The sequence below is a fragment of the Onychomys torridus genome, chromosome 3 (assembly GCF_903995425.1).
Source record: "Onychomys torridus chromosome 3, mOncTor1.1, whole genome shotgun sequence".
NCBI classification, from domain to species: domain Eukaryota; kingdom Metazoa; phylum Chordata; class Mammalia; order Rodentia; family Cricetidae; genus Onychomys; species Onychomys torridus.
Window position 1 is genome coordinate 30,557,299 of NC_050445.1, and position 13,469 is coordinate 30,570,767.

The 13,469-nt window shown below is 44.6% G+C and overlaps 1 protein-coding gene across 4 annotated transcripts; it reads right to left on the reverse strand.

The window, feature by feature from the left end:
- Positions 1 to 1,080: 1,080 nt before the first annotated feature.
- Ndufb2 (NADH:ubiquinone oxidoreductase subunit B2) lies at positions 1,081 to 10,206 on the reverse strand. Of its 4 annotated transcripts, none has more exons than XM_036180747.1 (5): positions 10,057 to 10,206; positions 9,342 to 9,486; positions 6,224 to 6,322; positions 5,218 to 5,224; positions 1,081 to 1,184 (listed from the first exon to the last, which is right to left on the reverse strand). In XM_036180747.1, exons 1-3 carry the CDS (start codon positions 10,152 to 10,154, stop codon positions 6,248 to 6,250), a joined length of 318 nt encoding a protein of 105 aa, XP_036036640.1. In that variant the 5' UTR covers positions 10,155 to 10,206; the 3' UTR covers positions 1,081 to 1,184; positions 5,218 to 5,224; positions 6,224 to 6,247. The 4 variants fall into 4 exon arrangements, with proteins under 4 accessions (XP_036036640.1, XP_036036641.1, XP_036036638.1 ...); XM_036180748.1 differs by having other exon boundaries at positions 6,220 to 6,322; XM_036180745.1 differs by lacking the exon at positions 1,081 to 1,184 and having other exon boundaries at positions 5,141 to 5,224.
- Between the last annotated feature and the right edge of the window lie 3,263 nt (positions 10,207 to 13,469).

A 13,469-nucleotide genomic window follows, 5' to 3' on the forward strand; every position in this document is an offset into this window, starting at 1 on the left:
GTTGATTGGTGCTTGATGGGTAGAAGTTAAAGTTGACCAGATTCCTGCATGGTCTAGCCAACTTGGAATAAGCTTTTTATCAAGTTTTGGTGATGACCTTCAAGTATTGTATGACCTTCTGCATCTCTGGCTTAAAGTAACTGTTCTCTGTGTAACCACATACTAAGTATAATTTAAAATTTTAGCTGGGTGATGGTGGCTCACACCTTTCATCTCATCAGTTGGGAGGCAGAGGTGGGTGGATGTCTGAGTTTGAGGACAGCCACGGCTACACAGAGAAACCCTGTCTCCAAAAAGAGGCAGGCTGGTGTGTAGAAATTCTCTCAATTATCTCAGAACTGTTTAAAAAAAAAAAACACTTTTGTGACAACTTGCAATCATACACTTTCTGTAGTAACACACTCTACACAAACACATCTGACGCTGAACCCGTTTTCAGTGCTGGTTCCCTGGATGGGCCGACTTTATGTATCTAATTTCAGAATCTCTTTATTTTGAAAAACACCTGAAGTATCTTCAGACAAAACACCAAACTACCAGACGGTTTCCAGAAAGATAACTACACACCAGGAAATCCTCTAAGAACAGTAGAAAAGGACAGAAAACTTGCCAGGGGTGCAGGCTTTCAGGGATCTGTTTCTGACCTTTCCACGCTACGCTCCTCTAACCTAAAGATGCTATTGGGACTTAGCACTCTCCGAACTGAAGGAAAAGTTATTCTGTATTTACAAACCTGTTTTCCAAACGACCATTCCTGATCACAAGTTATTGCTGCTTTGCTTTTCAGTGTATCATACATGTTTTCTATAAAAGTTGTCCCCAGAATACGGATGTTTTACTTACATTTCAAAATCCTTTTACAAAGAACTCTCCAAAACCAGCTCTTCTGAAAGGGTTGTGGTCATTACATCTTACTGTCTGGGTTATATATAATCTCGCACACTCACAAATAGAGAGTCATTAAAAAGAGAATCCTAATCCCAAGAAACTGAAGGACATGCCTCACCTAAGTCTGTGCAGCCAGAACCCAAGATCAGTATACAATGGTGTTGTAATGAAACCATCAGGACAAGATGAAACCTAAATGGAAATGGGTGTTTACTTCTCAAAAGAGTTCACAGAAGAAGATGCTTGCCAGACAGTGCTCCACTTACACTTGTTGTCTTTATCAGCCAGGTAAGTCACTGGAAAGTGGAGAAAGTGGAAGCTATTGAGGTAAGTCAACACAGCAGCTTAGCCTACTGACATTTCCTGGACAGCACACACTTCTATCCTGTAGATGGAAAGATGGCACTGGAAAGTAGAAGAGCCAGCTTGTTCTAGAGAATAGTTTGGGGACAAGTAAAACCAAAATTGTGGGAGGCCTGCCCCCACTTTTTCCCCATGGGTACTCTTGAGCAGGCAAAAGCAAGAAATATTTAGATAGAAATAAGAGAGGAGAGAAACAGAAACAGGATAGCTGGGGAGGGCCTGGGTCAAAACCCATCAGCCCCTTCTGTCTCTTCTAAGGCTTTTAAAGGAATGTCAAAGGGTGGAGCAAAAGACCTCCCCCAGCACAGCCAAGTGCAGACCATCACAAACACCTGGTAAGACATCCCCTAATGCAGCCCTGCTGGGTAAAGCAAGCTCAGATCTCACTAGGAAACCTCTGTGGGCTCCCACACAAAATCTGTAGCACATTCCTTTAATCTCAGCACTTGGGAAGTACAGGCAGGTGGGTCTCTGAGTTCAAGACCAACCTGATCTATAAAGTGAATTCCAGGACAGCCAAGACTACACAGAAAAACCCTGTCTTAAAAAACAAAGTGATGCCAGGCGGTGGTGGCACATGCCTTTAATCCCAGCACTCGGGAGGCAGAGCCAGGCAGATCTCTGTGAGTTCGAGGCCAGCCTGATCTACAAAGCAAGTTCCAGGAAAGGCGCAAAGCTACACGAGGAAACCCTGTCTTGAAAAACCAAAAAAAAAAAGGTGACATGTGTCCTGTAATAGCGTTTAATAGGTTCTTATAAAATGCCTTATCTCAGCCTTATTATCTACTTACTAAAGATGCCATAGGAAGCTAGTAAAATTACAGAAGCATACTACACTATTGCCGTGAGTCATTCCTCATCTTTTGTTTACAAAGACCTAGCTATCTACACCAAGCTTCACCCTAAAACTTACTTTGGAATACACTTTCAGACTCATTCTCATTGAAGCCAGTAAGAGAGCCTGGGCTTTTGTTTTGTTTTTGAAGAGAAGTGGCACCACATCTGTGAAAAGTTTACAGCTTAGTCTCCATGTGTGGGGCTTTCCTGTGAAAAGACCCAGCTTAGATAAAATGTTCTAAAAAAATACTAATGAATTGCAAACAGTAAATAACCGCTTCTATTAGTGCAGTGGTTCTCAACCTGGGGGTCAAACAACCCTTTCACAGGTCACCCAAGATCATTGGAAAACAGATACTTAAATTACATTCATAACCGTATCAAAATTACTATTATAAATAGCAATGAAAATAATGTCAAGAGTCAGCATTAGGAAGGTTGAGAACCACTGCTCTAGAGATTACTTCCTTCATGCTAGCCATAGGTCTAAGCTACTTTAGAAATAGAGAAATTAAGGCACAAGATTAAAATAAGTACTTTGCCCACACTCAGCAAAAAAAAAGGTAGGCTTAGGATCAGATCTGGCCAATTTAACTCCAGAGCTTGGGATGCTTTCTCTCTCAAAATTGTACATTGGGGCCCATGAGTGGGTTGTAAAGCCAGTTTGGGATGTCTCCACTGGCCATGTCTTTTTGTGTTTGGTTTTTCAAGACAGTTTCTCTGTGTAGCCCTGGCTGTCCTGGAACTCACTCAGTAGACCAGGCTGGCCTCGAACTCAACTGAGATTCTCCTGCTTCTGCCTCCTGAGCACTGGAATTAAAGGCATGCGTCATCAGTTCTGGCTCCACTGGTCATGATTTAAGTCCACATACTAGAATAAACAGGAAGTACTGTTTGGGAACTTTGAATCATGTATAAAAACTAAGATATGACTGAAAAGAATGACTGTACTCATATTACAGTTACAGCCAGACAGCCAGGACCTCAGTTCTGGCTTGGCAAATTTCCAACCTATCTACTCATAATTCCATCTTATAAAACAGAAATAGTACTGTGAAGATTTCATGAACTAACACATGCTTATAACATCATCTGGCCTGTGTGATAATCTGCTGTGAGTTCCCATTGTATGTCACCATCAAACATGGCTATACTTAATGTTTCTCTGGGACCCTCTTCCCCTTAAATATTTTCTCATGTGCTGTACAGCCATGCAGAGGGCATTACTTTGAGCAGGTTGAGGAGGTTTTGACATTTGGCTTGCATCAGTTTCCCAGCCCAAACATGGAAATGAGGATTCCAACGTTCTTCTAAACAAAAGAATGTATTTCAAGTTTGCTATTAAGCAATTCTTTGCTTCTAAAGAAAAGAACTAAGGGGATTATCCTGCTTAAACTCACTGTTGTAGGCCATGTTCTAGGTGGCTTTACATATAAGGAGTGGGAAGATAAGGAGACCTGGAAAGCACAGCTCACCCTCACACAGATGAGAACAAAACACCCCATGGAAGTGCCCCAGTGCCACAGCTGGAATTACTATGGTTACCAGTGAAAAAGACAGCTGTTCTAATTGTTTCAGCTTCTGCTGCTATTGTGACCTCTGGAAACTGAAGGAAAAGTAGAAAACTATATGTTACAGGAAATCCTATCATTCCAGCTCGAAGCTGACCACAGTTGGTTAAGACACTTAATGTCAAACACAAACCAGCAACCATTAACATCTAGTCCCATCCTCCCCTTACTTATTCACAGCCACAGTAGGCTGCTTCTCAGACAGAACTTGGTCTACACCTAGACCTTAATGGGTCACCTTGTTCCTAAACACACTTCCTGTAAATCCTACTTACTCAGGGCACAGTTAAAACGCCTTAGTACATCATCCAATGGCTTTCTTTCACAGCTCTGAGCAAATCTGACTTATCACCTGTCATTCCTTCTTAAAGCCCTCTAAAAACAGAATCCTTTTGTCTGTTATTTTGAAATAGGTACTTCTTTTTTTTTTTTTTTTTTTTAAGACTTCTTTATTATGCATACAGTGCTCTGTCTGCATGTGTCCCTGCAGGCCAGAAGAGGGCACCAGATCTCATTACAAATGGTTGTGAGCCACCATGTGGTGGCTGGGAATTGAACTCAGGACCTTTGGAAGAACAGCCAGTGCTCTTAACCTCTGAGCCATCTCTCCAGCCTTGAGATAGGTACTTACAGTCCTCTGGCCTCACTCTCCACAGTGCTAAAAGTATAGGTATGTAAGCCAGGCAGCGGTGACACATACCTTTAATCCCAGCACTTGGGAGGCACAGCCAGGCGGATCTCTGTGAGTTCAGGGCCAGCCTGGTCTACAGAGCGAGATCCGGAACAGGCACCAAAACTACACAGAGAAACCCTGTCTCAAAAAAAAAAAAAAAAAAAACAAAAAAAAAAAAATAGAAACTATAGGTGTGTAACCCCCAACCCCCACCTCTAATCAATTCTTGGCACTGTACTCCCAAGGCTCAGGTGGTCAAAAACTTAATGAAGTAGTTAGTCCTCAAGCTATGTTACACCAGACTTTTCTCTGTAGATAGAGGAAAATTCTATCTTCCTCATAATTGCTATGATGCCACAGAAAGTGAAATACCCTGAAGCAAAATTTTGATAAAAGTAGAAAATCTTACCCTTATTCCCCAGTCCTAAGAAATTCCTAGTTAGGCATGGCTTATGAGTCCTACAGGAGATTCAGAAAGAATGGACTCTGCTGACCCCTAACCTCTGGGGCAACAAGCAAGCTGCAGCAGCTATATGGTCATATCACCTGTCAACACACATGTAACTACGGCATGAGATAAGGAGAAGGCGTGGTACTTAAGTCATGCATAAGCTGGAGCCCGACATAACCTAACCACTCACCAGTGTGTGATGCTAAACAAGAAACTATCTCCTTGTTCCTTAATAGCCTCAAAGAGATAACACCTACCTACATCATAGGGGACCCAAGAGGATTAGCTGAAAGGGCACACACCACTTAGCCCAGCAAGCAGGGAACAGAATAACGGACAGCTGTCACCAGAAACAACTCAGTTCCTCACTCCTGGCAGACCACTTTAATTTACAACTTTAAATATGAAGGCTGTAACTTCTTGAAACTTCTCACCTTGCTCCTGTAGGGAAAAAAAAGTAAGTTTTAAGAACTATTACATTTACTAATCCAAATCCATAATTTTGTTTATTCAATTATTCAAGCATTTTTTTTTTAGCTCTGACTGAATAGCTTTTCAAGAGAAAAGCAAAATCACCCTTCCTGGTCCAGTCATTAAAGTGTTAATTTCAAGCGAGAATAGGGCATGCTTACTCTCTACAGACCATAAACTCTAACCAACCACTGTATTCCAGGAAACAGCACAGAGCTGGTTTCTTTTCTTTTGTCTTGTTTTTCAAGACAGGGTTTGTGTAGTCCTAGCTGTCCTAGAACTCACTCTTAGATCAGGCTGGCCTCGAACTCACATATCCACCTGCCTCTGCCTCCTGAGTGTTGGGGTTAAAGGGGTGTGCCACCACTGCCAGGCTGTTTGTTTCTGAGGCAGGGTCTTACCTAGCGCAGGCTGGCCCCAACTCACTCTGCACTCTTGTTGTCTGATCCCTGCCCTTTTGCCTCTACTTCTCGAGTGCTGGAATTGCAGGAACAGACCTGCAAGCCTGGGGTTTCGTTGTGTTTCAATTTGTTTTACGGTGGCAACTGAACCCAGAGCCTTGACCATGCAGAATTCATCCATCTTTATTCAATGGGTGGATAGCAACCAAAAACTGTAACCTAACTTTAAAAGTACTTTTGTTTGTTTTTAATATACAATGAATAGAAAGAAGATATAAAGAGGGTGCAGGCTAGCAATGTGAACATGGTTAGACAGAAATTAGATAAGCCTGTGGCTGTTAGGATATGCATGTTTAAGGCCATCAAGAGTGCAAAACAACAAGCCAGACGGAGGTGGCGACACCTTTAATCCCAGCACTTGGGAGGCAGAGCCAGGCGGATCTCTGTGAGTTCGAGGCCAGCCTGGTCTACAGAGTAAGATCCAGGACAGGCACCAAAACTTCCCAGAGAAACCCTGTCTCAAAAAACAAACAAAAAAATTAAAAGCAAGACATTAGGGCATACCTACTTGTACAGAGTTAAGTTTATGCTCTCACTCCTCTTCATCAGGAGGGATCCCCAACTCTTCATCTGTCCACTGTGAAGGATCTGGGTACGAAAAGTGGCCCTGGTGACAACCAGTCAAAAGAAAACAAAGTCAAGAGTTTGTAATAATAAATGCAGCTAATTAAGTTCCAAGATAAATCTCGACTGCAGTAATTACTACAGCCAGCACCTGCCATACATGAGAACTAATCAGTGACTCAACCACTCAATCTGCTCATTATACACAGTGGCTTGAAATTTCAGAGATGGCAGCCTAAGTCATTGAGTATGTTTATGATGAAGAGCAGGAGGAAATGGAGGCCACAGATATACACACATATATACTCCTTATCTCAGCAATTTCTCATAGTCCTGGCAAAACAAAATGTCCCCAAAGCCTTTAACTCCTACTATGAGATCTGGGAGCCTCAAGTGGAAGCACTCCTGACCTGGAGACCTATCTTCTACTACCTACAGCCTAATACTCCTGATGGCCAGACTATAGTGAAATACAGATGTTTCCAGCAGGAAATGTGCAGCCCAAGCAGCTCCCTCCTGAGAAGCAAGGGCACAGAAAAGTTCCAAGAAGACAGAAGCAGAGCATCCTAATGGTTCTGAACCTATAAAATCTTGTATATTGTTTACATTTCCTTCCCATGCATGTGAATATTTGCCTACATGCCACAGCATACCTTGGACAGTCAGAGGACTGTTAACTTGGGTCAACTTATGGTTCTCCTCCCACCACATGGATTCCAGGATAGAATTTGAGTTATCAGGCTTGACTAAAGTGCCTTTACTTGCTGAGCCATATTGCCAGCTAAAAACAGTTTTGTTACTTACATTATTTAGATTGGAGGATTTTTTTCGCCTATCCTGAAAACAAACCCAAATTCACTAAAATTCAAAATGTCCTGGACCTATAAATTTCAATGCCCATCTTTGTTGCTTTTGTTGGTGGTGTTGTTTTTGCTTTTGGCTTTTTGGTTTTTTCAAGACAGGATTTCTCTGTGTAGCTTTGTGCCTTTCCTAGAACTCATTCTGTAGTCCAGGCTGGCTTTGAACTCACAGAGATCTGCCTGCCTCTGCCTCCTGAGTGCTGGGATAAAAGTCGTGTGCCACCACCACCTGGCTTTTTTTTGTTCTTTAAAGTGCTGGGGATGAGACCACAGAGAACTCATTCATGTTCAACCAACCTCAAGATTTCAGTGTCTTAAAGATGTAATTTCCGCTGGGTGGTGGTGGCGCATGCCTGTAATCCCAGCATTCGGGAGGCAGAGGCAGGTAGATCTCTGTGAGTTCAAGGCCAGCCTCCAAAGCTACAGAGAAACCCTGTCTCGAAAAACCAAAAAAAAAAAAAAAAGGATGTAATTTCCTAGCAAACAGGAGTCTATGTAAATGATGGGGTAACAGACAGTCACCAATAACTCCCCTTCCCAAGACATTAACTTCTATCTAGTACCCCCCAATCTGGTTGCTCTGGCCTCTGGACAGAGAAGAGGATGTTCGACATTTAAAAGAACTTAATGCTAGGTGTGATGGTGCCTGCCTACTCTTGGAAGGCAGGGAGGGGAGGGTTGGGAGTTAAGGGCCAGTCCTACCTCTATGGGCAGTTTGAGGACAGCCTGGGCTATATATCTGGCTCAGAACCTGGGAACAATCTAGATACACCTGAACTGAAGAATGGATAAAGAAAATGTGGTACATTTACACAATGGAGTATTACTCAGCAGTAAAAAACAATGACATCATGAAATTTGCAGGCAAATGGATGGAACTAGAAAAAAATCATCCTGAGTGAGGTAACCTAGAACCAGAAAGACAAACATGGTATGTACTCATAAGTGGATACTAGATATAAAGCCAAGGATAACCAGACTACAATCCACAGCCCCGGAGAAGCTAGCTAGCAAGGAAGACCCTGAGAGGGACACATGAGTTTCCCTGGGAAGGAGAAATAGATGAGATCTCCTGAATAAACTTGGGGGGGGGGGGTAAAGGGGAGGATATGGGAACAAGAGAGATCAGGCTGGTCGATTTGGGGGCCGGACGGAGGGAGGGGGAGAGTAACAAAGAGATATCTTGATAGAGGGGGCATTTTAGGGTTAAGCCAAGGAAACTCCCAGGAACCCACAAGGATGACCCCAGCTAAGACTCCTAGCAATAGTGGAGAGTGTGCCTGAACTGGCCTTCTCCTATTATCAGATTGGTGACTACCCTAACTGTCATCAGAGAGCCTTCATCCGGTAACTGATGGAAGTGGATGCAGAGATCCACAGCCAAGCACTGGGCAGAGCTCCGGAAATCCTGTTGAAGAGAGTGAGAAAGGACTTCACAAGCAAGGGAGTGGTGTGGGGTGAAGATCTCCACAGGAAAACCCACAGACAGCTGACCTGACCTCGTGGACTCTGGACCAACAGCTAGGGACCCTGCATGAGACCCATCTAGGCCCTCTGTTTGTGGGTGACAGTTGTGTAGCTTGGTGTTTGTGGGACCCCTAGCAGTGGGATCAGGAACTGTCCTTGGTACATGAGCTGGCTTTTGGGAACCTATTCCCCATGCTGTGATACTTTGCCCAGCCTTGATGCAGGGGGAGGAGCTTGGTCCTGCCTCAACTAGATGTGCCATGCTTTGTTGACCCCCATGGGAGGCCTGCCCCTTTCTGAATGGGGAGTGAATGGGGAGTAAGGTGGGGGGAGGGAACGGGAAGAGAGGAAGGAAGGGAAACTATTCTTGGTATATAAAATAAATGAAAAATTTAATTAAAAAAAGAAGAAAAATACCTGGCTCAAACAAAAAAAGTTAAATGTGAAATTTAACCCGCAAATGAAGATAAATGTTAACTCACCAATCATAAAAGAATTACTTCTAGCCCCGCTCCCCTACCTGGCAATCTAATGGAAACCATAAATCACAGATCTCCCAAATGTACATCATCACGTAAACAGGTCCAAAAACGACATTTCACTAGGTAACATGACAATATGGTGGTAAAGGGATACACCTGGACAGAAAAAACTATCTATACACAAGCTAAGCTAGCCATGCCATCTCCCTCTCCTGCTCTCAAATCAGGCCTAGAACCATTCTCCCACACTTACCAGCACAGCGTCCGAGTCATGCCAAAAGTGCCAGAGAATCCAGAACCACATGAGTGAGCTTAAGAACTCACCCTGGATCACCTGGTTCCGGGTAAGGTGGGGAAACTCCCTATACTTGGGCGGAATGTGCACACCACCGCCAGCACTAGGAGAAAAAGCAATATGAAAAACGGCTTCTTAGTGCATTTCCAGAGCAGAAAGTCAGCTCAGCTTTCAGATGCATCTTTAAAACTGAAGCTAGCTCATCTCATCTACACCAAAATACAGACGACCGGCTCCCGCTTCCTTCCCATACTGGTTTTTCATCTAGCTTGCTTTAAAAATGGGGACTAGGAAAGCTGGCTGTACTGACAAGAGGCCAATGTATGGTTCGTTGTAAACAGCAATATCCCATGGTTCTTCCTGCGCTCCTGACCTCGACTCCCCGGCTGCACGGAAAGTCTCAGTCCCGGGGACTGTGCGTGGTTGGATTCTTATCACTCAGGTTCTAGTCCATGCCTTCCCCTGGGATTCCCTTGCCATCCCATCACCTCCACCCCACCGATCTCGTTAAAAGCCACTGTCTCGGTCCAGACAGACTACAAGACCCAGCATTCCTCCAGGGGCAGCAGAGTGCGCACGCACCCGCCCGGGCGCCAGCCTCAAGGTGACGGCGTCGGGCCAGTAGCGCTGGTGGTTCCAGCCAGCCGAGCCCTCATCCCCACCCGACACTCACTGACGGACTCCACCGTCTCCAGCCGCCCGCACGGGGCAGCCCCGGAGCAGACGGCCTCCGACGCGACCGAAAGGTGCCAGCCTCGCCAGCGCAGACATACCAGCCCGGAACGGAGACCGATCTCCAGCCCTCCCACCCCTGATGCGTCACTCCCCCAAGTCCCGCCCCGTGACGTCACCACGTCGCCCGTCTCTAACTGGGCGGATGGTGGGCCGCAAGGGTCATGCTCAGGTCTATTGGCGCCTCTGGCGGCTTTAGCTTTTCTTTGGAGGACCTTGGCGACTCTGGCCTAACGGGCAGACAGGCTGTCTCGTGACGCAGCCTGGCAAAGTGACCTTGCTGCTGCTCCCTGCTTTGGCTCATGTAGGCGGTGCCTTCACGGGTGTTCCTGCCACTCTGGGCCCCATGTTAATGGCCTAAATCCTTTCTGAACCATACCATGTTTATAACATCTTTGTTCCAGTATTGTTCTGAAACCTGATGACTAACTGGCAGCTAGGGTGTTAAATCGCAGTACATGGACCGGTGGCAGTGGCATCAGGATCACCTGATGAAGAACCTAACCCTGCAGTCTCGGAATAAGTAAGGCCAGGAATAGGGGTGAAGGTTCCTGACTCCTTGATTCTTAGCCAGTACGGGATTCTCATGAAGTTTTGTCTCCTGTTGCTAGTATTGCAATAAGCAAGCAGAAAAACGAGGGCGTGAGGGTAGGCCACTTACTACCAGCGACCACCAAGATGGCAGCAAACCTGAGAAGTGACCTCAATTGTAATAATATTCTGGCCGAAGAAGCTGTAGCACAAATGTAAGCACATGTGTAGCTGCGCTGGTGCACTCACTCGTCCCTTCTCGGGGACGGCATCATGAATACTCCAGCTCATCCCTTAGGACATACTTTCCTGTTCCGAGCTGCTAGGACTATAGGCTAGCCTGCTGTCATCCCAGACAACTGCCCTTCTCCTTTCACTTTAGATTTCCTTCCAGAAACACAAAAGAATCCTCCTGCCTTAGCCTGCTTTTCTCTCTCAATATTGCCTCTGTCCAAACCTGGATAGACTCCAACCTTCTATGACTCATTCCTAAGATCCCCAAATTGTTGAGGTGGTGAGAAACGGATTTTTTCTATAAAAGGTAGCTAGCATACCAAGGGTCAATACTCCAAGAATCTCCACCTTGTAAAATCATCTGGGAAACCTGTTTACACAGAGGCCTTTCATTCTGGGAACTTGGTGACAAATACTGACCCCTCCCCTCCTTCCTTTATATCTATTAGGAATTAGCCAACCGCGGCAGACTGAGGTTACTCTTTCACCAAGAGTCAAGGTCATCACCTGTGTTAGAATTACAAGTGAGCTTCCTGCCCTGCTATACTTTCTAGGCCAGTTTAGGTTGCAGCCCATTCTTTTTACAAAAAGGCATTGCCTTGCAGGGTTACTTTTGCTATGTTCTAGTGAGTTTTTGGTTTTTGATTTTGTCTTGTTTTGGCAACATTGAGAATCCTTTTTCCAACAAGGTCTTCCCTGGTACATTATAGTTTGGATTTGTATGTTTTCAGAATATGCAGTTTTAAGTTATGACATTAGCCTGCCAAGCTCACACTTTGGAATGGTGTTCCAAGTTCAAGAGTCTAATATGGGAATAGATACTTATCAAGGATAGACTTGAATTTAGTGACCCGACAGCATCACATATGACTAATAACTTGCCTTCTGTGCTAACATATGGGACTCTTTGCCCTTGTATGTAACAGGAAACCTGTCCTAGGAGTTATATCCAAGCAGAACTTATGATTGAGACCCTGAATAAACTTGACTTCTTCCCACCAAGCCTCCAAATATTGGTTTTTAGGTGGCAAGCAGGCAAGACCTACTCTGAGAACATAAAAAGTGATTGTAAAGAATTTGTGTGTGTGTGTGTGTGTGTGTGTGTGTGTGTGTGTGTGTTGTTATATGTGTGGGCACATATAGCTTTGGATTACATCAGGAGTAATGCCCTTCCTTAGTTTTAGTTCTGTGCATAGACTATCACAAAGCATGTAAATTGCTATGAGGTTTAATTTGTAGAAGATGATAAGCCTATATTAAGAAAATCCAGGGAAGCTGGAGAGATGGCTCAGTGCTGAAGAGCATGTTCTGCTCTCCTTGGGGATCTGATTTCAGTTCCCAGCACCCACGTTACATGGCTCACAACCACATGTAACTCTATCTCCAAGGGATGATACCCACTTCTGGCCTCCATGGGTACCTGTACTTACTCATGCATGTATGTATAAATACACATACTCTCTCTTTAAAACACAAGAACTAATCTATGGAATATTCCTTTACAGTGTGTGAATATATGTCACTGTGATTGGTTTAATAAAGAAGCTGACTGACCAATAGCTGAACAGGGTGGGAGAGCCAAACTGGAAATGCAGGGAGGAAGAGGGGTGGAGTCGGAGGAGTTGCAAGTAGATGTAGAGAGGAGCAAGAAGGGCATGCCATGCTAAGAAAAAGTACCAAGGTATGTGGCAAAGCATAGATAAGAAATATGGGTTAATTTAAATGTAAGAGTTAGCTAGTAACAAGCCTGAGCTATTGGCCAAGCATTTATAATTAATATTAAGCCTCTATGTGGTTACTTAGGAGCAGCTTGCAGGACAAAAAACTTCCAACACTAATCAGGAGGCTAAGACTGATTGGGATGGTCCCCACAGGGGAGAAACAGACCATACCTTGGATGAGCTCCCCAAAGCTGGAGCTTTGAAGACAATAGCCCCTCCCCTCCATGTTCTAAATCTGACTCCTTCCCAAATACTGGCTTTTGAGTGGCAAATTATGTCTGCTAAAGACAAGCCTTGGGTTGAACCCTGAACCTGTAGAATTCTCTCTATGGATGAAAGTTGACTTTCTAGTTTATATCCAATGGCATGGTTTTCTCTGGGCTACTGTCCACCACTCCTTCTAACAACATGTACAAACCACTAAGAAAGACAGTCCATGAATGGAAAGGGCAGAAGTTGCCAGTCCTTTCTAGAAAGCTCACTTCCCAAACTACATAGCTGTCTAGTTCTAGGAAGGCCACAGAACAAACACAGCTTACATTTCTAAGAGGCCATAGAGGGCCAGTGAGATGCTCAGTGTGTAAATGGGTGGACCATGCAAACCCAACCTGGGTTGGGTCCTGCCTGGAAGCCAGGGTGGAAAGAGAGAACCAACTCCTGACATTGTCCTCTGACCTCCTCACTCACATATACACATCACACACACAGTAATAACAAATTCTAAGAGCTTAGAAATTGGGAGGCTGAACATCTGGAGTCCAAACCCCAGCTATGCCTACACCTTGTGAATTAGGACAAGCCATCTGTCTCCTCTGAGCACCAAGGCCCTTCATCTGCACAAGTCATTTAAGATGTGATGATCAGGCTC